General features: G+C 45.5%; 1 protein-coding gene across 1 annotated transcript in view; it reads right to left on the bottom strand.

Moving 5' to 3' along the window:
- Nucleotides 1-6,585: 6,585 nt before the first annotated feature.
- MYO10 (myosin X) overlaps nucleotides 6,586-25,491 on the bottom strand; it is a 362,468-nt gene continuing 343,562 nt past the window's right edge. The window contains exons 31-41 of the mRNA XM_011993607.1: nucleotides 24,163-24,305; nucleotides 23,607-23,801; nucleotides 22,254-22,411; nucleotides 19,166-19,289; nucleotides 17,998-18,295; nucleotides 16,826-17,033; nucleotides 15,837-15,973; nucleotides 12,399-12,519; nucleotides 11,501-11,953; nucleotides 9,552-9,743; nucleotides 6,586-8,062 (exon numbers count right to left, since the gene is read on the bottom strand). Coding sequence (XP_011848997.1) covers nucleotides 7,961-8,062; nucleotides 9,552-9,743; nucleotides 11,501-11,953; nucleotides 12,399-12,519; nucleotides 15,837-15,973; nucleotides 16,826-17,033; nucleotides 17,998-18,295; nucleotides 19,166-19,289; nucleotides 22,254-22,411; nucleotides 23,607-23,801; nucleotides 24,163-24,305 — 2,131 coding nt within the window. The 3' untranslated portion in view covers nucleotides 6,586-7,960. The remainder of the gene's footprint in view (nucleotides 8,063-9,551; nucleotides 9,744-11,500; nucleotides 11,954-12,398; nucleotides 12,520-15,836; nucleotides 15,974-16,825; nucleotides 17,034-17,997; nucleotides 18,296-19,165; nucleotides 19,290-22,253; nucleotides 22,412-23,606; nucleotides 23,802-24,162; nucleotides 24,306-25,491) is intronic.

Raw genomic sequence — 25,491 nt, forward strand, 5'->3', positions numbered from 1 at the left:
AGACTGGATTAAGAAAATGTGGCACATATACACTGTGGAATACTATGCAGCCATAACAAAGGATGAGTTCGTGTCCTTTGTAGGGACATGGATGCAGCTAGAAACCATCATTCTGAGCAAACTGTCACAAGAACAGAAAACCAAACACCGCATGTTCTCACTATAGATGGAAATTGAACAATGAGAACACTTGGACACAGGGTGGGAACATCACACACCAGGGCCTGTCGTGGGATGGGGGGAGCAGGAAGGGATAGCATTAGGACATATACCTAATGTAAATGAGTTAATGGGTGCAGCACACCAACATGGCACATGTATACATATGTAACAAACCTACACGTTGTGCACATGTACCCTAGAACTTAAAGTATAATTTAAAAAAATTAAATCCACATTCTGCTCATTTTTACCTCATGACTTTTCTCCATTCGTTGGTTCCACTGCCCTGGCCTGTGCTCACTCTGTATACCACAAATCTGCATCTGGGGGTTAAATGTTCTCCTCCCTTCAAAACTTCCCTCTGAACACTTTCTTTCTAGACCCCTTCAACACAAATCCAGATGGTCCACATGCTCTGTTAATTGTCTTATTGCCTTATATATTTATATCTTTTACTAACAACTAGGCTCTAAGCAACTTAATAAAGATGGTTGGTGTTGATCCTTGGGGTTATCTCCAGTTAAGAGGCCTATTAAATTTCCTGAATGCCGAGTCATTCAGTGAACTCAGAGAACTATTCCCCCAATAGATGGCATTTGTAGGAATCACTGAGTATTTTCCCCAGCATATCATGAGGGAATGATGAGAACTCGAATGTAACAACTAGTTCCCACCAAGCAAACGTCTGAATACTTCAGGGTCCGTAGATCCTGTTTATGTCTCAAACTGCTTATCAACTGTAACCCAGTTATTACTTGAAAGTAAAAATAGAAGTCCCTGGGAGAACTAAAGATGGAAACAGATCCTATACTACATTTTTAATTTTCCCACCTTAATTACACCCCTTATCGAAACAAACTGCTTAAGGCTTTATAAGTGTCTTCTTTCTACTTCTTTCAGAGGTTGTCTTCTGAACCAGCAAATACCATTTTTAAATTTAAACAAAAGACATCTCCTCTCCATTGTGTTTTATCAGTGGTGTGCAGGACCTCTGGCTCCTACCAGCTTGCCGGAGGTGACTGTGTGCTGTGTGCATCTCATTCCAACTCCACCTCCAGTGGTGACACTCTGGAGCCTGAAATTAACCATAGTGGGGATATTTACACCATGAAAATCAGCAAATTCTATGAAGCAGGGTTTTGGTTTTTGCTTTTTGTGGTTTTCCCCAGATGTGCTCCCCAGCATTTATCAGCACATCATGGCCAGACCTCCATGGGCTTAGAAAGTACAGCTCCCATCACCAGGAAACATTCATCACCTTCGTCATTGCAGAATGCTCTAAGTTGTGAGACTGATAAAATGGGAACTCAATGAGAGCATGACCAAGACAAGTGCTGCTAAGCCACAGCCAGTCCAGCTGGAATATGAGTGAGGTAGTGAGAGGCTTGAGACAAGGCTGGAGGGGCACACAGAGGCAGAAAACACAGGGCTTCCCGGATGCAGTGGATCACGCCTGTAATTCCAACACCTTGGGAGGCCGAAGTGGGGAGATCACAAGGTCAGGAGTTTGAGACTAGCCTGGCCAACATGGTGAAACCTCGTCTCTACTAAAAATATAAAAATTAGCCGGGTATGGTGACGGGCGCCTGTAATCCAGCTACGTGGGAGGCTGAGGTAGGAGAATCACTTGAACCTGGCAGGCAGAGGTTGCAGTGAGCTGAGATCACTGCACTCCTGAGTGACAGAGTTGGACTCCATCTGGGGGAAAAAAAAACATAGGGCTCTAAAGGTATAAATATTTATGTTGCGGTGGTATGGAAAGTTATATTAATAGTTTTGCATAGGAAATAAATATATTTGGGTTTATGTTTTCTAAAGATCTCCCTAGGTATCTGGTCTGTGGAGAATAGGATAGACACATGGTGGGAGGACAAGGGTGGAAGACCAAAGAAGACACTATTTTGGATCAGGACAAGGGAACCCCAGCATGTCTTCTGACCTCTGCCTTGCACCTGCCCCATGCCCATCTCCACACCCCACCTATGCTTGTGCTCCCAGCGCTCTCCACCAGGAATCCCTTCCTCTCCCATCCCAAGTCCTGCCATATTGCAAGACCAGCTCAAGGTCCACACCCCTCCACCTTGCATCCTACCCCGTCATCCCAGTCACATCAATCTACTAGCCTTAGCACCTGGAATACTACTTCCTGATAAGTAGTATACACACAAGACTTGCTGTGCTACCTTGTGTGGTCATTTCACATTTTATGTGCATTTGTCTGATCTCCATAACTTGCTTAAAGTTTATTATGGAGATCGGTGGTGTGATCTATGGCTAAATTGAGCCCCCAGAACATTCCAAGCAGGCACAATGCTAGATATCTTGGGGCATGTGGAGGGAAGATAGAATCTGTCCCAGAGAAGCTTTCGTTCATCTGCAGATTTATCAAATACAAAGTCAGGTGATGCTGAGCCAGTTTGCACTGATGAGGAAATGCAGGGAGGGAGGAGATTCATGTAAAACAGTGGGTAAGAAACACTTAAAGCGCCGGGTGCGGTGGCTCAAGCCTGTAATCCCAGCACTTTGGGAGGCCGAGGCGGGCAGATCACGAGGTCAGGAGATCGAGACCATCCTGGCTAACACGGTGAAACCCCATCTCTACTAAAAAATACAAAAAAACTAGCCGGGCGAGGTGGCAGGCGCCTGTAGTCCCAGCTACTGGGGAGGCTGAGGCAGGAGAATGGTGTAAACCCGGGAGGTGGAGCTTGCAGTGAGCCGAGATCACACCACTGCACTCCAGCCTGGGCGACAGAGCGAGACTCCGTCTCAAAAAAAAAAAAAAAAGAAACACTTAAAGCAACTGTCTCAAAACTGGGGACTGTATTCCTTGCATCACACATGGAATCAAAATTCTAACTGTAGCTTTGCTTCTAAAGGAAATATTATACTTCTATAATTACCATAATTACCTGCAACAGAGGTCAGCACATTCTTTCTATGAAGAACCGGAGAGTAAATATTGTTAGCTTTGTGATGGGCCTCTGTTGCAACTACTCATCTCTGCCGTTGTGGTACAAATGCACACATAGACAAACTATCCACAAATACACAGAGATCTGTTTCAATAAAACTTTATTCACAAAAACAGGTGGCAGGGTAGATTTGGTCTCTCTACTGTAGTTCACTGACCCCTGACCTAAAAGATTACATACTTTGAAAATAGCAATGCCAAACCTTGAATCCAGGTCCGATATTTTCCAGCAATCATGATGCTTCTCTGATCAACCGAACAAAACAGTTATAAATGTACTGGCTAAATTTGGCTTTATGCACTTGTCGTGTCCCCTATTACAGTATAAGCTTTTGGTGAGTAGGGATTTTCAAATTATTTAAAGCACTTATTTTTATACCCAGTACACACAAATACAGAACTTTACTATAGCAGATTTTTGACCCAATTTAGTGTGCTACCTGAATAAAAAGCTTAGTAACTAAAAAATTGCCCTCTTAGATTTCTGAACTATTTTTTTTTTCTTTTTTTTGGAGACAGGGTCTCGCTCTGTCACCCACACTGGAATGCAGTGGTACCATCATGGCTCACTGCAGTCTTGATCTCCTGGGCTCAAATGATTTTTTCATCTCAGCCTCCCCAGTAGCTGGGACTACAGATGCGCACTCCCACACCTGGCTAATGTTTAATTTTTTGTAGAGACGGGGTCTTGTCATGTTGCCCAGGGTGGTCTTGAAATCCTGAGCTCAAGTGATCCTCTTGTCTTGGCCTTCCAACATGCTGGGATTACAGGCGTGAGCCAGCATGCCTGGCTGAAACTATTTTTACAGAGAACTTATGTGGTGCTATGGTTTGGCTGTGTCCCCACCCAAATCTCATCTTGAATTGTAGCTCCCATAATCCCCACCTGTCATGGGAGGGACCTGATGGGAGGTAATTGAATCATGGGGGCAGGTTTTCCCATGCTGTCCTCATTGATAGTGAATAAGTCTCAGATGGATCTAATGGTTTTATAAAGGGGAGTTCCCCTGCACACACTCTCTCGCCTGCTACCATGTAAGATGTGCCTTTGCTCCTCTTTCACCATCCACCATGATTGTGAGGCCTCCCCAGACACGTGAGACACTGAATCCATTCAACTTCTTTTTCCTTATAAATTACCCAGTCTCAGGCATGTCCTTACAGCAGTGTGAGAATGGATTAATATAGATGGCCTTATCCTGTTTTTCCACAAAGCTATCTGAGGTACTATATAATCAAAAAGAATAAGGCAATTCTATAGGTATTAATGTAGGATGAGAGCTAAAATACTATGCTGAGACAAAAGCAAGTTACAACAATTTGTTTCTATATATTAAAAATGAGGATGGGGATATATATGTGAGAGTATATGATTGGACAGTTTATTTTTGAGAGAATATTCAATAAAACAGTAAAAATAGCTGTTTCTGGGAAAAGAAAATGGGTAATTAAAGGGCTACAGCTGGAAAAAAAGTAACATTTTACTTCTAGTATTTGAGATTTTTGTTTTACAAGTCACCTACATATATTAGCTTTCAAAAGAATTAAAAAATACTAGATTGTTGGCATCTGAAATGATAAAATACTTTATGCTGATGCCTTCCTCAGTAATAAACAGAGACATTCAAAACTGCAGTCAGCCCTCAGTGTCCACGTGGTCTGAATCCAACCACAGATTGAAAATATTTAAAAAAATTTTTTTGGCGGGGCACAGTGGCTACACCTGTCATCCTAGCACTTTGGGAGGCTGAGGTGGGAGGACTGCTTGAGCCCAGGAGGTTGAGGCTGCAATGAACTGTGACTGTGCCTCTGCACTCTAGCCTGGTGCCAGAGTGAGACCCTGTCTCAAACAAATTAAAACAATTTTTAAAACACACACACGCACACACAGTATGCCAACTATTTATGCAGCATTTACGTTGTGTTAGGCATCAGTAACCTGGAGATGATTTAAAGTGGAAGGAAAGATGTGTGCAGGTTCTATGCAAATACTACACCACTGTATATCAGGGACTTGAGCATCTGTGAATTTTGTATCCTGGGGGAGGTCCAGAACCAATGTTCCTTGGATAGCAAGGGACGACTGCACTTCATTGACCTTGTTCAAAGCTACTGACATCACACACCCCAAGAAGTGCACGTAAAACCAGTAAAATTGGAATAGGTTCCGTGGCTGCGGGAAACTCAGTGGTACTTTGTTAGCTGTGATGCTGCTCTACAGTGATAGGAGATGTCACCACTGGGGTAACTGAGTGAAGGGCACGCAGGCCTCCCTGTATGTTCTGTTACAACTTTCTCTGAGTCTGTAATTATTTCTAAATAAGAGGCTAAAAACAAAACCACAACTATGCCACGCAAAGGCTCACGCGTAAATCTACGTTCTAACTATGGTGCTGCTCTAACCCCCTAACTGAGTCATGCCTTTCCTTGCCTATTTCCCCATCTGTAATTGAGGGCGGGGGACAGTCTTCCAGAGTAAATTAAGTCACAGAGGGAATCCTGAGAGGTGTGCAGTAGAAAGACTTCTGTCAAATTCTCTCTGGGCCTAAAATAAAAAGAGAACACATATCCTAGTCTTTGCCAGCCTTCCTTCGGTCCCTGGGTGGGGGGCACAGGATCCAGGCAGCACCTGGCTTCAGGTTCCATCCCAATCCCTGCAGAATGGGAAGAAGCTATTTGTGAGCATGAGCAGAGGTGGGAGTCGGTGGTCTGCAAGGGAAGTGGCGCTTGCTCATGCCAGACGCCTGGTCTGGTGGTTTGGGTACATAGGCAACCAAACCACCTACCTGTGTATTCTGCTCCACAGGGAAGTGCAGGCAGGTTCTAGGATCTGGGGTTTCAAGATCAGGCACCCTTTGGGGCTGACACAGGAGACTGTCTGACATAAACACATTTCAAGTCCTCAGCTGTGTGTGACTTCATTTATCAGTCCCTTCTTCTGCCTCTTGGCTTTCTTGAAGTCACACTCAGTGTCTACAAGAGCAGTGGAGACAGCTGCAGTTCTGTGTGTGGACCTGGTGAGCAAGTCCATGAAAAAAACACCAAGCCCAGACACTGAAACCCCAGCATTAACACCAAAAAGCCAGCCGGGCGCGGTAGCTCACACCTGTAATCCCCAGCACTGTGGGAGGCTGAGGCAGATGGATCACTTGAGGTCAGGAGTTCGAGACCAGCCTGGCCAACATGGTGAAACCCCATTTCTACTAAAAATACAAAAGCCAGGCATGGTGGTGCTCACCTGTAGTCCCAGCTCCTTGGGAGGCTGAGACCGGAGGATCGCTAGAACCCAGGAGGCAGAGGCTGCAGTGAGCCGAGATCACACCACTGTACTCCAGCCTGGGCAACAGAGACTCTGTCTCTAAAGAAAAAAAAACCCACCACAAAGCCAAAACAAAAATAAGCCTCCCCTCCATGGCATTTCGAGCCTCCTCTGATAAAGGAAACACACAGCGTGTTAGCTAGTATCTTTTATTGTCAGACCTGTGAGCCAACAGTTTTGCAGGGTTGTGCACAACGGGACAAGGCAAATTTCTTGTGTGGGTAGACCTAGCTGGCCCAAGTCTTTAAAACTTTTCCATATAAAAATAGAAGTCCAAGACCAGATTATTTTTCTTCTGGTCATAAATGCTGATTTATTTACAGGTGCCTTGGTCAGACCACCATTATGAACTTGGGATAAAATACGTGTGTATTTTACTAAAGCCTCAGCATTTAATGTCAGGGTCCTTTAAAGGTTCACTCAAATGTTAAGACATTTCTGGAATGCAGCGTCTCTACCCCATAGTCAACATGGTTTTACCTGTAATCGATCCAGAGGGATACAATTTAACCTTCCAAGTAACACTTTAACTTAAATCTTTTAGACATGAAAGACTCCGAAATGGCTTCATTCTTGTTCTAAAACCAGCACTGGAGCCAGCTGTTGAAGAGTAGTTTATAAATACAGTTATCTTGTAGGCTGCGTATCTGTTTATAATACAGCAGACACAGATGCAGACTTTGCTACATGTAAAACAAAATGGAGTCAACACGTGTTTTTCAAAATACAGCAAAGACAGGAAAATCCAGGATTCCGGTTTGTTAATAAAACCACCTTATAAAGTAACAATTGAGACTATAGCTCTGCACTATTAAAAATATACAGACAGACTGTGTACACCATTGCACATCCTTTTTCCCTTTGCTTTTTAATGCTCATGAAACCATGATTAAAGTGTTGAGTTTATGAACACATGCATGAACAGGCAAGCACGTACACTTAAAAGATGAAACAAAGAAAAACGTTGATCATGTCATTCCATGAGAAAGGCTGCCCGCAGCACTCCAGCTCAGACACACAGTCCCCTCGGGCTCTCTATCCCCTCCCTACTCCCTCACCTTCCCTCAGATTCGGGGAAATCAGGTTGGGAGGTTAGCGCATCATTGACAGAGAATGCCCCCCTTCCACGCTCTGTAAGTCTCCCCGAGAAGGAGGGGAAGGCAGTTCCCTTCAGTAGCACAGTTAGGGTCGATTAGTGTTGGTTCCACAAGTTAAGGCACTTCCGGCTGCTTTGGTGGCAGCATGGTTCCTCCCCTCCTTTTTTAAGGCATGTGTCCTCTAAGAGTAGTAAAGCTTTGGAAACTGTGCAGACTGTTAAGGTTGACAGCTTAATACAGGATCATTGAAGTCGGCAGGCAAAAGGATCCTCAGAGACACCTCCCTCCAACCAGAAGCTTCCAGAAAGCCTGGGCAGCTCTGTGTTTCGGCTGGGCATGGCACACTGGAGCCAGCCGAGGCCAGAGGGTGGTGCGTTCAGGTAGCAAAGACAGGTGGGCTCCGTCCCGCCTTCACCTGGAGCTGCCCTGGCTGCTGGCGGAGCGTGTCGTGCTGTAGCGCTTCTTCACGATCATGCTGATGTAGGCTTTCATGAGCTTGGCCACATCCACCACCTGCCCAGCAGGGAAGCAGAACCAACACATGGTCACGAGTCTGCCCCAGGCAAAGGGCCCTGCCTAATAACCAGACATTCCCTGGGCACCCTCCCATAGCTTTCCGTGCTAATCCACAGCTCCCATTTTGCAGGAAGCCAGAAATTTAGCTGCTTTCACCTTCCTCATCAGGGAGAGGTGGAATCTCGGCTTTTCCAAATACAATGTGCACCACCTGGTGGTTCTTTCACACAAACGTGCCAACTTGGCTTGATGTAAACTGTCAGATTTTGCACATTAAAATACAGAGCTACCCAAGGAAGCTGAAGTTACTTAGTGTCAACAGTGCTAGGATTACTATCCCCGCTTAAAATAAATGTGAAATGACAGAGTCCATAATTACAGCCTTTAAAGACCGGATCATCTAATTCTAGTCAACTCCTTAGGATGCAGCTGAAGAAACAAGATAACTGAGGCCCTAGGGGCTGGGAGAGCGGCCAGCTCCCCAGACACCAGGCCCGCTTCTGCTCCGTACCAGCCACCCCTCCAGCTGGGATCTCCATTAGCTCCCTCCCATGGTGTCCCTGTCATTGCCACTCCTTCTCACAGCTGGCCTGGACCCCGTGCAGGCATCATAACTGGCTTCCATTTCCCTGCTTGCTCTCTTCCCTTCCAGTCCCACCCCAGAGATCACTGTCTGTAAATTCACTGTTATGCCATGTACAATCAAAGATCCCATAGTGGTTCCTTGTTGTCTACTGGATCTCACCAAATCCTGCAGTCTGGCACCTGGGACCCTTGAGTCAAGGGCTCCCTACCCTCTTCCCTCTCACTGCACGTCTCCCCATCAGCCTAAGGAACCCACAATGCCACATCCTCCAAGCACCTGGAACGCCCTCCTCACCGCCTCTCCATTCCGAACCAGGCAGCAAGTGACTCCTCTCCACTCACCACGTTGGATTGCTAGCTGTTCCCTTTGTGGAAGCCTCAATAAGCTTCTTGTATTATACTGTTTAAACTTTGAAGCTGGTAGTATATATATTTAGAGGCCTTTTAGTGTGTGTGGTTTCACAGTCTAGAATGAGCTGCACCTAGGATGGTCATGTTCCCGGCTTCCTCCTGGTCTCAAGAGGCCACCAGAAACGCATCTCACAGCTCTGACACTGCCGTAATTTTTAACTAATTTTCATAAGGTTTTGTTGCAAAGAATATACTTTTTCATGGACATCTATGTCACTTCCCTTTCTCTTCCTTTCCTCCAAGGGTAAGACTCCGTGACACAATGGAACCAAATTCCTCTGTTGCAAAAGTATACAGAAGAAATACAGGGTTCTCAGATTTTAGCCTGTAGGGAACCAGCAGCTGGAAAGGGACCACCACACTGTATTTTCGTGTTTTAAAGAAAAATATTCAAAGAAAATGACCTGGTCAAAGGCATGAGGAAATGGGGTCTTGTTTTCCTGTCTTGTCAAGACCATGAATAAAAAGATGAACTTGCTTTGCCTCTTACCTCACTGGTTTCAAAGAGCAGCTCCCTTTCATCGACCACGATCTTGTACGTATTCGCCAGGGGTGCCCCAAAAGAGAGGATGTGTTCATACTGGAAGACTTCCAGTGGTTTCCCCTCCCCACGCTTGTAGACGGAGACGGCATCCGCACTGACACCCAACCAGAGTTCCTGAGGGAAGCCACCTTCCTTGCACTGGTGGGCAAGAAAGTCAACAGAAGAGTTAAGTCACGAAATGGTTGGCAACAGCATCTAAACCGTAAGACAGGCTTTGAGTGAAGTCCTCTGCACAGAAGATTAAATATAAATACATTCGATGTGCGTGCATGCATGGAGGGGCATGAAATACGAGAAACGGCACCTCTCTGGCTATCCTGATTGATTTCTAACTAGTTAATCTCATGCATTTGGGAAAAGCTCACTAACTGGCAGGGTCTAACATCTTGCTTTGACCCTCCACTTCTTGGCATTATTCTACTAGCTGTTTGGTTTAGTGACATGGAAGTGGCCTGGTAATGCACATGCTGGCCAGGGGACTGAAGGAAGCTCCCCTCCTCAAGACAAGTCGACTTTTAATATCTCCAGTTCTGCCTCCAGTCCTCTTTGCGGATGGTTAGTCTTCAAATACAAAATCTAGGATCACAGAGGGAAATTCTCCACATCACGCATGCTGAGCAGTTCTGGCTCCTCTTGACAAGGAGCAGCAGTGGCCTTCCATGTGCAGAGTGGGAACAGGGTCTTGACTGGTTTTGGTGTAACTGTACACACAGATTGGTGGAAGACAGTAAGAGCCCATATGTAGGGGCTAACAACACAGGGCTGATCCAAACCTGGACAAGCAGGAGGGTTATAAATTGGGGACACTGAAAAGAGTCCTGAGTTTGTATCCCTAATAACCAGACATTCTCTGCATTCTCCATGCAAAAGCCAGTAGCTTTCTATACTAATCCACAGCTCACGTTTTGCAGGAAGCCAAGAGTTTAACTGCTATTATTACCTATTCCTTGTCAGGGAGAAGTGGAATCATGGCTTTGTACAAAACACCTGATTTTTTTATACTTAAAAACAAACTTCATTGAACCAACCAACCAAACCAAAAACATCACCCAATGAAAAGCCATTAATGGATCCTAGAATATACAATCAATATTTAGATTTTTACAGACCCTCAATTTAAAGTCATCGGATAACATGCAGAATTACTGCGATCATCAAAAAAAAAAAAAAAAAAAACTAATTTAGACCAGGAGCTGGCAAACGTATCAATTAAGGGCCACATAGGAAAGATTTTTAGACTTTGTGGATCACGTTGTCTCTGTCACAACTACTCAACTCTGCACAAAAATAGCCAGAGAATGTATCTAAAGGAATGAGCTTGGCTGTGTTCCGATAAAACATCAGAAAAAAGGAGGCAGGCAAGATCTGACCCACAGACCAGTTTGCCAAACTCTCATCTATACCATTAGTAAGACTGCTTTTCAGTAAGTGGTCTACTTAAAAAAAAAAAATCAGTACTGGGTTGATGCTAATGGCTAAATTCCATTATGAAACACATTCTTTCAAACACAGGGTTGTAAAGAAAAAACAAGTAAAATGCAAGTATATCCACAGTTTCTAATTTGTATATATAGCTATAAATTTTTTTAAATGTAGATTTTTATCAGTGTTTAAAAAATTAGATCTATAGCTTCCCTAAGGAAGGGTAGTAAAAGAATAGATGACGTCTTAATTTTGCATTCATTCCTAATATTACAGATGCATTTACTACAAAGGAGAGGAGAAACTGTGAGGAGAAGGGAGGTGTTAATGGTACAATTTAGGGGGCTCGAATAAAAAAGGTTGAGAGAGCAAAGTGCTCCATCTTGTCTTCTCCTCCATATGAACTTGGCCATGATCCATGTTCTCAGATGCCGGCACCCCGCCCACCCCGACACACGGCAGCCACTTCTCACCTCCACGTCAAACAGCGTCGAGCCATAGCCAGGCCACTCCTTGATCAAGGCCATGTACTTGGCCATGGCCTGTTCCTGGTTCATTCCCTGAAATTTCTTCCACTTGTCAATGATACTGGCTCGAGCAGAGGAGACCTCTTCCTTAATCCACATGTCCAGCATCTGCTCCTCCTCGACCTTCTGGCGGACCACGGACCCTGTCCGGAAGCTCCGCCTCAGGGTCCCCTCCAGGAAGCTCGTCCGCCTCTTCTCCAGCCGCTCACAAGGGGTGAAGGTTTTGGTTGACTGACTGATGCGGGCCTTGAGTCTCTGCAGGGAATAAACCTCTTCGAGAGGTGGGATGGCAGCGTGCAGAGTATAATCCCCCTGCAGATACTGGAGTCGCAGGGCGGCAAGAACCTGGAGGTTTTCTTCTGGGGCTGGATGGTGGCCATGGATAACCGCCTCGTGGGCCTGAAAGGAGACAGTCAACAGCTTTCTGGTCAACGCACTGCCGTGCCATGGGATGCCCACAACGCTTCCTCCCTCATTTCATCAGGGTTTCTCTCATACTCACCTTCCCTGACTGCCCTGGGTTAAAACTGCACCCTCACCCCTGCTCATTGCTTTCAATTTAATTTTATCCCTAGCACAGATACCCTCTAACACACGTCATATATTTTATTCCTGATGGTCTCTCTCCTGTCAACTAGAACGGTTCCTGGAATGGTGGTTCAAATGCAATGTGTAGCAGGTTTCATTCTATAGACGAATGAAAGAGCAGCTGGGCCTTGTCTTGGCCGGGAAATCTACAGGTGTGCCTCATTTCTAAGGTACCAGTTAACTTACAAGGCTAAGTATGAACTGGTTTCACCCTTGCTTGCCCGCAAAGAAATCTGTTTCTAACTATTCCTTTTACCTGTTCAAACATAAACGCAAATTCCACACTGTCTTTCGGCACGTTGTCTGTGTCCAGGAAGCAGTAAAGTTTGAAGTAGAATTTCCATGGCAGGTCCCCCACCTCGGACGTGGCAGCCAGCCTACAGACAGGAGTCAAGAGAGGCTCAGAAAACGAACGAGAGGGGCCTTCGGTGACCCGCAGGGAGCCGACTTTACATGGTGTATTCTAAGGACACAGACATTCTGTCCAGGCCCAGATAACAGTGGATAGAGATGGGGACAGAGAAATAAACAGAGTGAAAAACGTACTTTCACCCTGATTTTGCTTTAAGAAAACAAGCAGACAGCCTCTGGTTAAACCAGCTAACAAGTGTTTTCTGAGAGCCGCATTCGAATTAGTACCAGCTAAGCATTATGCTGAGTTCACGGGAAGAAAAGAAACAAAAGCCTGTTTCTTTATTACCTCTACCAAGCCCCAGATACATTATGAGAACATTTATAAGAACTGATGTGAATATTCTTGTATGAGGGCTGTGTTTATACTAAGCAGGAATACCTTCCGTGCTACTTAGACAATATGAAGTCACAGATCAAATATCGTAGGTCTATTATAGGCTGGGTGCGGTGGCTCACCCCTGTAATCCCAGAACTTTGGGAGGCCCAGGTGGGCAGATCACCTGAGGTCAGGAGTTTGGGACTAGCCTGGCCAACATGGCCAAACCCCATCTGTACTAAAACTACAAACATTAGCTGGGCGTGGTGGTACGTGCCCGTAATCCCAGCTACTCGGGAGGCTGAGGCAGGAGAATTGCTTGAACCCAGGAGGCAGAGGTTGCAGTTAGCCAAGGTTGTGTCACTGCACTTCAGCCTGGGTGACAGAGCAAGACTCCGTCTCAAAAAAAACCCCAAAAATCGTAGGTCCATTTTATGTTGTAGATATAAAACATAGTTTCAAGAGTTTATGAGTTGACTTCAGTCAGTCAGCCCAATTTCAAAGCTAATGGCAACTGGAAACCTAAAATATCAAGAAATACCCAGACAGGTCCAATATGGAACTGAGAAAAGGAATGGGGTAAAAAACCACTGACAAGTTACATCATGTAAGACCATGGCTTTATCTAGGAATCGAGAAAAATAGCTAGCAGATATGCAAAGTTAAAACAGGCATCAACCCAGGTAAAATAAAACTAACTCCAATACACTGTGAAGCCAAAAACGGAATGGAAGTTCAAACCCTCAACCCTGCTCTGTAATTTCTCGTATTTGCTCTTCTGACACAGTAGGGGAAAGGAACTTACTTTTCAAACTTTGCTAAGACATCAGCCACAACGGTTCGACTTTCAATGGCTTTGTCGACGTGGCCGTTGTATTCAAACAAAGCAAACATGTTCCTGCTGTCCTCCATGGCGAGGCCTCGGATCAGCTTCTCCACCACCTGGAAGACACACCAGGGGCCTTCAGTTCCACAGGCTGCGGCCCCAACACGTGTTCCCAGATGTGCCATCACCAGATCCCAGAGGGCGCTGCCGGCACCAGGGCGTCTCCAAGCAGCTTCCTCAAAATGTTACCCGTGTGGTCATCGCAGAATTTCAAAAGTACTATTTCCCCTTGTTCTCTGGAAATCAGATTTATCTCTTTCTTGCCAAAAAGAACCCAGGGTATTTTGCCCACTGGTAGAGGCAGATGCTGGGCTGATTTCTTGCAAACCTATATTAACCGGAAAAGTGGGTGAAAAGCTGCAGTCCTGTCTTTTATCTGATACATGTATGAACTCGAAGGAACAACAGAGACTCCAGATGATGGTTTTTTTTTTTTTTGCACAGGAAGCCTTGGGGGTGGGGTTGAGGGTGGTTATTGGATTACCCTTTTGGCCAATTAGTTTTATAAGAGTAAGTTCAAATTTAAATAAGAAAATGTGTTCGTCTGATATTCATCTAGCTAGTCATGTGGCACACAGAAACACTTTGTTGCAGAAGCACCACAATAAACCCTCATCAAAGTGGCTGGACCTGAGCCAGGTCTGCAGCTCTGCTAGACCCTCAGCTGCTTCTCAGATTAACAAGATTATGTCTCACGTACTTTATCTCTGTGATTCCACTCATCTTATTTTTCTCTCTATATTCATGTGGTTGCTTGTGGGTTACATGCATTTCCTTAGTACTGAGCAGCTGTACTAAGCAAATTGCAGCTGTGCAGGACAGCCGCTCTAACGCCGCACGATGTTCCTGACCCGGGCGTATCTGCAGCAAACCATCTAACAGAACAAGCAGCCGCCGCCTCTCCTCACCTCCCCAGCGGTGGTGTGGGAGTTGATGGTGATCTTGCAGGAGCCTCCACCATGGCAATAGACCGTGGATGTCATTTCCTGCCTGTGGATCAGAGCTTCTATTTCATCTCGGGAAGGCACAAACTCTCGGCATTTGGTTTTCTTAAGAGATTCGTAAGTGAAGAGAGCGTATTTTTCCATCTCGGTTCCTGGAAACTGTTCCCGTATCCTAGGAGACAAACAATAACTGTTCATTTTTAGGCTGCTGGGAACTGGGCTGTGTCAAGGGTCTGTAGACCAAAGCGGTGAATGGTCCCCCACTGGTGAATGGAGCAAGCACCAGTGACTTCTTGGCAAGGGCCCGCTTCATTCTGTGCAGTTCAATTTAAATACAAAAAACCCCTAAAGAGCGAATGTCTCAGTGGGAGCAACTGCTGCCAACTCACCTCTGCAGTATTGTTAATACTTGAAAGGGTCATGCCTCATACTATCATATGAAAATTCTTGGCCAGGTGCCGTGGCTCACACCTGTAATCCCAGCACTTTGGGAGGCAGAGGCGGGTGGATCACCTGAGGTCAGCAGTTGGAGACCAGCCCAGCCAACATAGTGAAACCCTGTCTCTACTAAAAATACAGAAAAACTAGCCAGGCATTGTGGCGGGTGCCTGTAATCTCAGATACTTGGGAGGCTGAGGCAGGAGAATCGCTTGAACCCAGGAGGCAGAGGTTGCAGTGAGCCGAGATTGTGCCACTGCACTCCAGCCTGGGCAACAGAGTGACACTGTCTCAAAAAAAACCCCAAAAATCGTAGGTCCATTTTATGTTGTAGATATAAAACATAGTTTCAAGAGTTTATGAGTTGACTTCAGTCAGTCAGCCCAATTTCAAAGCTAATGGCAACTGGAAACCTAAAATATCAAGAAATACCCAGACAGGTCCAATATGGAACTGAGAAAAGGAATGGGGTAAAAAACCACTGACAAGTTACATCATGTAAGACCATGGCTTTATCTAGGAATCGAGAAAAATAGCTAGCAGATATGCAAAGTTAAAACAGGCATCAACCCAGGTAAAATAAAACTAACTCCAATACACTGTGAAGCCAAAAACGGAATGGAAGTTCAAACCCTCAACCCTGCTCTGTAATTTCTCGTATTTGCTCTTCTGACACAGTAGGGGAAAGGAACTTACTTTTCAAACTTTGCTAAGACATCAGCCACAACGGTTCGACTTTCAATGGCTTTGTCGACGTGGCCGTTGTATTCAAACAAAGCAAACATGTTCCTGCTGTCCTCCATGGCGAGGCCTCGGATCAGCTTCTCCACCACCTGGAAGACACACCAGGGGCCTTCAGTTCCACAGGCTGCGGCCCCAACACGTGTTCCCAGATGTGCCATCACCAGATCCCAGAGGGCGCTGCCGGCACCAGGGCGTCTCCAAGCAGCTTCCTCAAAATGTTACCCGTGTGGTCATCGCAGAATTTCAAAAGTACTATTTCCCCTTGTTCTCTGGAAATCAGATTTATCTCTTTCTTGCCAAAAAGAACCCAGGGTATTTTGCCCACTGGTAGAGGCAGATGCTGGGCTGATTTCTTGCAAACCTATATTAACCGGAAAAGTGGGTGAAAAGCTGCAGTCCTGTCTTTTATCTGATACATGTATGAACTCGAAGGAACAACAGAGACTCCAGATGATGGTTTTTTTTTTTTTTGCACAGGAAGCCTTGGGGGTGGGGTTGAGGGTGGTTATTGGATTACCCTTTTGGCCAATTAGTTTTATAAGAGTAAGTTCAAATTTAAATAAGAAAATGTGTTCGTCTGATATTCATCTAGCTAGTCATGTGGCACACAGAAACACTTTGTTGCAGAAGCACCACAATAAACCCTCATCAAAGTGGCTGGACCTGAGCCAGGTCTGCAGCTCTGCTAGACCCTCAGCTGCTTCTCAGATTAACAAGATTATGTCTCACGTACTTTATCTCTGTGATTCCACTCATCTTATTTTTCTCTCTATATTCATGTGGTTGCTTGTGGGTTACATGCATTTCCTTAGTACTGAGCAGCTGTACTAAGCAAATTGCAGCTGTGCAGGACAGCCGCTCTAACGCCGCACGATGTTCCTGACCCGGGCGTATCTGCAGCAAACCATCTAACAGAACAAGCAGCCGCCGCCTCTCCTCACCTCCCCAGCGGTGGTGTGGGAGTTGATGGTGATCTTGCAGGAGCCTCCACCATGGCAATAGACCGTGGATGTCATTTCCTGCCTGTGGATCAGAGCTTCTATTTCATCTCGGGAAGGCACAAACTCTCGGCATTTGGTTTTCTTAAGAGATTCGTAAGTGAAGAGAGCGTATTTTTCCATCTCGGTTCCTGGAAACTGTTCCCGTATCCTAGGAGACAAACAATAACTGTTCATTTTTAGGCTGCTGGGAACTGGGCTGTGTCAAGGGTCTGTAGACCAAAGCGGTGAATGGTCCCCCACTGGTGAATGGAGCAAGCACCAGTGACTTCTTGGCAAGGGCCCGCTTCATTCTGTGCAGTTCAATTTAAATACAAAAAACCCCTAAAGAGCGAATGTCTCAGTGGGAGCAACTGCTGCCAACTCACCTCTGCAGTATTGTTAATACTTGAAAGGGTCATGCCTCATACTATCATATGAAAATTCTTGGCCAGGTGCCGTGGCTCACACCTGTAATCCCAGCACTTTGGGAGGCAGAGGCGGGTGGATCACCTGAGGTCAGCAGTTGGAGACCAGCCCAGCCAACATAGTGAAACCCTGTCTCTACTAAAAATACAGAAAAACTAGCCAGGCATTGTGGCGGGTGCCTGTAATCTCAGATACTTGGGAGGCTGAGGCAGGAGAATCGCTTGAACCCGGGAGGCGGAGGTTGCAGTGACCGAGATCATGCCATTGCACTCTAGCCTGGGCAACAAGAGCAAAACTGTCTCAAAAAACAAAAAACAAAAAAAAAAAAAGAAATTTCTTTTTCTATAGCTAATCAAAATCTCAATCAGATTGTTTCTACCTCTTTGATCTGGAACAAATATCCAAGTTTTTTTTTTTTTTTTAATATAGAGTAGTGGTAATTAATGGATTGATCCAATCTCCTATACATTAGGACATTACACCCAAGGTGATTTGGTCCCTGAAATAACTTTGTGAGGCTTAAAAAGAAAAAGGATGGCAGCATTCTGTAAGCTTGCTCAGGCAACCCACGAGTCTGACCCAGAAGTCCCTGTCCTACTAGAGGTGCCTTCTGCTCAAGAGCCTCTTTATCCGAGCGAGGACCCAGCGCCCCACCTGCGTGAGCAGCTCTGCCCAGCTCATCTCCCGTGCCCACATGCTTTATTTACCTTTTCAGATGGAACTTGAGATACTTGAGAATCCCTCGACTCGGCAGGAAGGTGCAGCTCAGGCATGTCAGGATCTGCCAGCTGTACAGGTTGCCCACACTGCCGGGGTGGGGCACTTTGTTGGTCTGTTTGATGAGCTGGCAGTACAGCTCGTCCCGCAAAGGCCGCAGGTCATGCCCTGTCTGTAGGATGCCCTGGATTATTGGAATCGGGTCAGACATGGACTCCAGTTGCTGCAGGGAATTGAATATCTTGATGGCCTCATCCTGAAGGGTGGTATAGCCTTTGTCTTTAAGCACTACGACAAGCAAAGCAAATACAGAAGTCACCCGAGGGGTTCAGAATAGGGCGTGGGCACAATGGGAGCAGTAGTGAAGACAAAGGAGTAAATGAGGAGGACAGATGCAATGCCCACCACACTCCCTATACATCTCAGTCAGCTGAACACAGATCTAAAAGCACAGAGGTGGGTCAGGTGACACTGTTTTGTTATCTAATTGAACTTCTTACCACATAAAATGCTTACTTAAAAGGTAATCTGTTGCTGAACAAAATCCTTTTTTGGAATGCAAGATTACTTAGGCTCTGGTTGTCTGGCTACTTGGCCAGGTGCAACGGCTCACACCTGTAATCTCAGCACTTTGGGAGGCTGAGGCAGGCGGGTCACTTCAGGCCAAGAGTTCAAGACCAGCCTGGGCAATATGGCGAAACCCTCTCTCTATTAAAAATACAAAAATTAGCTGGATGTGGTGACGGGTGCCTGTAATCCCAGCTACTTGGGAAGCTGAGGCAGGAGAACGACTTAAACCTGGGAGGCAGAGGTTGCAATGAACGGAGATTGCACCACCGCACCCCAGCCTGGGTGACATAGTAAGACTGTCTCAAAAAAAAAAAAAAAGGCTACTCTCAGTTCATGAGGAGAGCTGGCATTTCTGACTCCTTTAAATCTCTTCTTTTACTACAGCAATCAATCTTAGCATTACTACTACCACACTCTAGAAGTCTTGCTTTAGTAATGAATCTAAGTATATTTCCTCTTTTCCTTCCAAGTCATGATGAATAAGAGAGTCTTTGAGCTAAAAACAAATGCTACTGTGTTAAGCTAAAGAGCTAGCAGGGCAAGTGGAATCATGGTCTCTGAAGAGTCGGGGTGGAACTCTGGACTTACAGTTGAGATTTATGTCCCCGTACGGAAGGGGCAGGAGTGGAGAGTGCAAGGGGTGATGGGTGTATCGAAGGATCGGGTTCCGCTTGTAAATCTGTTCCACCACATCCGAGTTCAGGCAGTTCTCCTAAAAATAAAGCAAGCAAGCTTATTGTAAGAAACCTGGACCTAAAGGAACAAAATCAACTGTATTTTCCTACATATAAATATTTTTCAAGAGTCTCAAACATCCATAAACCTAGTGGGGCAAAGATGGTGGAAATCCAGTGTTAGGTGATTTCATGCACGAAGATACTCATAATCTGTGTTTGAAGACAAGTCACAAAAATACATTCTTACAGCTCATTTCTTTTTTTCTTATGAGATGGAGTCTGGCTCTGTCACCTGGGCTGGAGTGCAGTGGCCCGGTCTGGGCTCACTGCAAGCTCCACCTCCCGGGTTCATGCCATTCTCCTGCCTCAGCCTCCCCAGTAGCTGGGACTACAGGCACCCGCTGCCACGCCCAGCTAATTTTTTGTATTTTTTAGTAGAGACAGAGTTTCACCGTATTAGCCAGGATGGTCGCGATCTCCTGACCTTGTGATCCGCCCGCCTCGGCCTCCCAAAGTGCTGGGATTACAAGTGTGAGCCACTGCACCCGGCCTACAGCTCATTTCTTAGTTTCTCGCACATGCACTTCCCCATGTGATTTTAAATTTTCTCCCCTGGAGATTACATACACTTAAAAAATTTCATCTCGGCAGGGCGCGGTGGCTCACACCCGTAATCCCAGCACTTTGGGAGACTGATGCAGGTGGATCATGAGGTCAGGAGTTTGAGACCAGCCTGACCAACATGGTGAAACCTTGTCTCCACTAAAAATATGAAAATTAGCTGGGCGTGGTGGCGGGCACCTGTAATCCCAGCTACTCAGGAGGCGGAGGCAGGATAATTGCTTGAACCCGGGAGGCGGAGCTTGCAGTGAGCCAAGATTGCGCCATGGCACTCCAGCCTGGCTGACAGAGTGAGACTCCATCTCAAAAAAAAAAAAAGAAAAAAACAATTTAATCTAGGCTGGGCAGGCACAGTGGCTCATGCCTGTGCATTTTGAGAGCCTAAGGCAGGAGGATCAGTTGGGCCCAGGAGTTCAAGACCAGCCTGGGCAACATAGTGAGGCCCTGTCTCTATAAAAAACAGAAAAGCAAAATTAAAAAGTTAATCTGATCTTCTTTTATTGCTTTAGCCATCAGTAGCTAAATCATGTTATTTTTATCTATAGTTCATTTCATAAGCACATTTTGCTAGTTCTTGAATTGCTGTTTTCTATTCTCTCTATACCTGAAAACTACACATATTAATATATTCTTGGGGAGACCGTCCTTCTACGTGCCTGCCCGCCCTTCCACCCTTGAAACGTAAGAAAGTCTCTCACGGAATTTCATCATCATGTACTTGTGCTCCTAAAATGTTCATCTGGGATATGAAAAAAACAAAGTTACTTTTAGAACCTTAAATAGAAAAGTTGGAGGAGAGGTAATGAATCATTCTATCGTGGCAATTTCATTTCCACTATAAAACTTTTTCAGTAATACCCAATTGAAGGGCACAAAAAATTTTTTTAATTACTTAAATAATTTCTATGGACTGATTTAGGGTAACCTGACTCATTTCTTAAGAAGCATAGCTTTGTATTTGAAAAATTATATTTATTCTTTTAATGTCTAAATTCAAAATGATTCAAACAATTTCATGGACAAACAAAAAACAAAAAACAACTGGCTTGCCAGAATCTGGTTCCGAACACCCAGAGAACATAACACTTTGGAATCAGGAGGCCAATTTGACTTGGATGGAAAATTATCCACCACTGATGGATTAGATCCTCTCCCACCTCCACAAAAGCTGAATTCCCTCTTGGATCTGGTTAGCTAATTTCCTTTGCTGTCCCTCAGTAAAATACCTGCCTCACCATCATTCTAGTACCTTCTCTGTCACAGCCCCACCTCTGTCCTTTGTCCTGGGAATCTGCCTGCAGGACTGCTTGGAGGGCCAACAGTCTCCCTTGACTTGGTTCTGCACCTGGGACTGACCAGCTACGTGGGCAATGCAACCAGAACATTCCCCGTCAGCGTTCCATTTCCGAAAAGTGAGGGTAAGAATCCCCGCTCAGGGCTGCCATGCAACCATTCGTTCCTTCACCTCACATACATTTACTGAGCCACTACACTTACTTATAAACAGGAATTTATAATGTAACACGCTCAGTGTTAGTATCGAGACTCAGGAGCTTCTGGGAGTTTGCCCGTGTCCGAGAGGGATGCCAGGTGTTCTTCTAGACCACCCAGGGCTCCTTGGGAACTCACTCGTGTGGTCTGGAAACTGTACAGTGACAATGGAACTAGCGGGTTACTCCTAGAAGGTCCCCAACTGAGGCTGAGGTGAAACCTGACACAAGGCACGTGGTCCCCCACGCAGGTCACCACATCCCCATGGGCACGGAGTCCCACAGTGCAAGCTGCAGACCTCGTCCTTCTGCCCACAGAGCCCAGCAGGTGGGATCGGGTGACTCAACACTAGGGAAGTGTTAGGAAACATTTAACACTGCCCTAGAGATAAAACACTTTTGGTCTAAAATTTCTCATTTAGATTGCTGAATGCAGGGTACTCAAACATAAATTTAACCAAGCGCTGGTTTTTTGTTTTGTTTTTTTGAGACGGAGTCTCCCTCTGTCGCCCAGGCTGGGGTACAGTGGAATGATCTCTGCTCACTGCAACCTCTGTCTCCAAGGTTCAAGCAAGTCTCCTGGCTCAGCCTCCTGTGTAGCTGGGATTACAGGAATGTGTCACTAACACCTGGCTAATTTTTGTATTTTTAGTAGAGACATGGTTTCACCATGTTAGCCAGGTTGGTCTCGAACTCTTGACCTCAAGTGATCTACCTGCCTCAGCCTTCCAAAGTGCCGGAATTACAGGCGTGAGCCACCGTGCCGGCCAACTAAGCACTAGGTTTTGATTACAGAATGAAAATTGAGCTTCACTAATGCTGCGGTCTTAGTGCTCTAAGGGTAGAAGCTCTGAGCTGTAATCACCCACCTTGATGGGCTTGTCTTACCTTGATGTCTTGAATCAGCTGCTGGGTGGGGGTGTCGATCGGGGCCTTGGTGTCGGTCACGTTTTGAATGGCACTGGACCACCGGGTGGCCTCATTGAGCAGCTTGGTGTAGAGCCGGTAACAGTGCTTGCGCCCATACACGGTGACGTTCCAGTAGCCTGCAATGGCAGGGGTGCCCAGCACACGCATGTCAACGCCAACCTCGGGGACTGGGGCAATGCCTGTGTCCTCTCTGACCTCAGTCCCTTTAATTATTCAATTCAATAGACACTGGCTGAATTTCTACCTGTGTCCTGCCCTGCACTAGGTATCTAGTGATGAAGAAAAAACTGTCTCTTGCACTGTGACATTTACAGCTGAGACGGGGAGATGAATATTAGAACAATAAACCCATCATGAAATATATGAAGATAAATGATAACTGGCTCTGGAAGGGAAAAGGGTAAGTTAATGTCTCTTTCTGGGCTCTGGAACAGGAGTGAAAACTCTCTCCGATTTCTGACTTTCCTTCTTACTTCCCGTTTCTTCCTTTCCTTTCCTTAGCCTCGCCCTTCAGAAGACAGCACTTGTGCCTGGCAGTGTGTGAGTTCAGAGGCAAACTGTCCGAACCATCACCCAAACCTGACGCGAATGGAACAACTATGTTAAACGGAAGCACAAGATCACAACCAGCAACATCAAAATAAACCATCTTCTGGAAACACTTTTATAATACTACAAAAATGAAAAGAAATCCTCTAATTTACATGTGTGCTTTCTATGCTACTAGGCTAAGTTCATGGACAGTCAGGGCTTCTCTTTTACAGGTTGTATAGGACGCTCATCATACAATGATAGAAAACAGCCTGCCCACATGGCAAAACCTCCACCACAAAGTATAAAATTAGCCCGGTGCGATGGTGCATGCCTGGAGTCCTAGCTACTCCTTGGGAGGCTGAGGTGGGAGGATTGCTTCAGTCTTGGAAGGCTGTAGTGAACCATGATCGCACCATTGCACTACAGCCTGGGCAACAGTGTGAGACCCTGTCTCAAAAAGAATAAGAATAAAAATTAAAAGGATGAAAACAGAGTATATGAAAACAAAGCTTCCTGTACGATGCCCTGCATCTGTTGACATTTTCTTGTCCTTGCGAGAGTCTTGCTACCCACCACTCCATGAATCAAGACCTCTCGTACGGCTTAAACACTAAGTGGTCACATAGCTAACCCCAGACAGGCTTAGAAGATAAACCAAGAAGACGCCTTCTTTGGGGGGAAATAAAGTACCCACTAGGAAGGAATCTTACTCCTTGCCTGGAGCAAGCCCAGACTTTAAGATCTGATGCTCAGGGTTCGGGCAGCCAGCCTGGTTACCTGTCTCTTTGAATATCTTCTCATCTGGGGGGACGACAGAGCAGAGGCTGTTGAGGACCAGGGTCCCCAGTTTCAGCGCATTCTTCTCTGAGCTCTTGTAGTAATCCAAGGAATTGTGGGTGAGTACAAACCACCGTTTCTTCAGTTTCAGTGAAGACATCTTTGGACTGTTCTTCACCTCTTTGTGCAACCATCCTGGAAAAAAAAGATGAAAGTGTAAATTAAAATCTATGAGGAGAAACCCCAAAGACCATACCATCATCCACATAATGCCAACACATGGATGGGGTTTCTAGCTACTTGTCAGAAAAAGACCACGGTCACCCCAACTCGATGTAAACGGAACTACGCGAAAGAAAAGCACAAAATCACAACTAGCAACAAAAAACACAATCCTCTAGAAACAATTTATCATGTCACAAATTAAAAATCACTTAAAAAATCTCCAACAGTTAAAATGGGAAAAGCAGCTCAAAATGAAAATGCTGCAGATATCTATATGCAAGTGGAAAGGGGAGCCTGTTAAACAGACCAAGGAAGCAGGGCAGGCAGTCACCTCTCACGATGAATTCCTGGCCCTCCACTCTGGTGTCCCCTTTGGACCGCTGCAGCAGGGTTATCCAGTGGTGCATCTCCTCCGGCGTGTCGGCGTTGCAGTGCAGCACCCGGTTGGCCGTGATGATGACAAACGAGTTGGGTCTGAGCGACAAGGTGAGAAGGAAACAAAGCCCCTTAGGTCTACCGTCAGCATCACCTCTGTGTGAACCGAGACTCAGGGCCTTCTTCCTGCCTTCTGGGTCACGGGACATACACTGCTAGGCGTATTCATGTTTTTATTAAGGCAAACCTTGCTCATTTCTGCGGAATTTCTTTTACGCATCATTAACCTTTAAACTTGGAACGACACATTCATTCTGAAGGTCCTGGAAGGGAAAACATTTCTTCATGCAAAACTTTCCAGATGAAACTCAGTTCCGGGAAGGCTAAATAAGGTGACCATGAGGGAAAATTTTTTTTTGATGCCTCTCCAAAGTCAATTTTTTCCTGCCTTGGGTAATATTTCTCTGGGTTGGTAATGAAATGTCAGACACCAGCAATAAAAGAGGATCAGTAAATAGGTGTAGGTGGAACATCTTAAATGCTTGATTACGCTTTGTACAAAAAGCCACCTGGGTTTGCGTTTTCAAAGGGATCTAACAAGGGTGCATTTCCTAGTCATGGATAACGTGATCATGGAAATTTACTTTCTCCCTTGCCTCTTTTTGTCTGGAAATGCCCTGAACCTCTCTCATAGGCCCTTGCTGTTATAAATACTAACTCCTCCATCTAACGGCTTACGCTAGCAAATGTGAACTCTTTCTTGCAAGTCTTCAAATGTTCACTGTAGTTAAGTGACACAAAAGTTTAAGAAAAAGAGTCACTGAACTGCAGGACACAGGGAAAACTATGCAAACAGGCTGAACTTGAGGTGCCCCTTAAAAATAAAAATAAAAAACCCAACCCTTTTTTTTTCTATAGTTGGAAAGGGAGAAAAGTGGCCAGCTGAGGACGACAGAAAAGCCTGAACGAGGATGCAAAATTCTAAGGATGGAGCATCACAGGCCCAGCCTGGAGGAGTGAAGGCCTTGGGAGAGCGAAGACGTGGAGAAGGTGAGGTAGAAACTCACATACCAGAATAAGCAGCATCAGGGCTTTGATTACCGATATGACACATACATGTTAAAGATTGAGCCAGGTATAAGGGGTGCAGGCTGACTACTAAAAACAAAGGATCCATGGTTCAGAAGGGCCTTTGTCAATGGGAGGGTGACAGAGACCCCACGGCTCTAATTCTGCCAAGTAGGCCCTATATTTTGTTGTCAATTTTTTTTTTTTTTTTTTTTTT

Source organism: Mandrillus leucophaeus, unplaced genomic scaffold (assembly GCF_000951045.1).
Source record: "Mandrillus leucophaeus isolate KB7577 unplaced genomic scaffold, Mleu.le_1.0 Scaffold430, whole genome shotgun sequence".
Taxonomy (NCBI): domain Eukaryota; kingdom Metazoa; phylum Chordata; class Mammalia; order Primates; family Cercopithecidae; genus Mandrillus; species Mandrillus leucophaeus.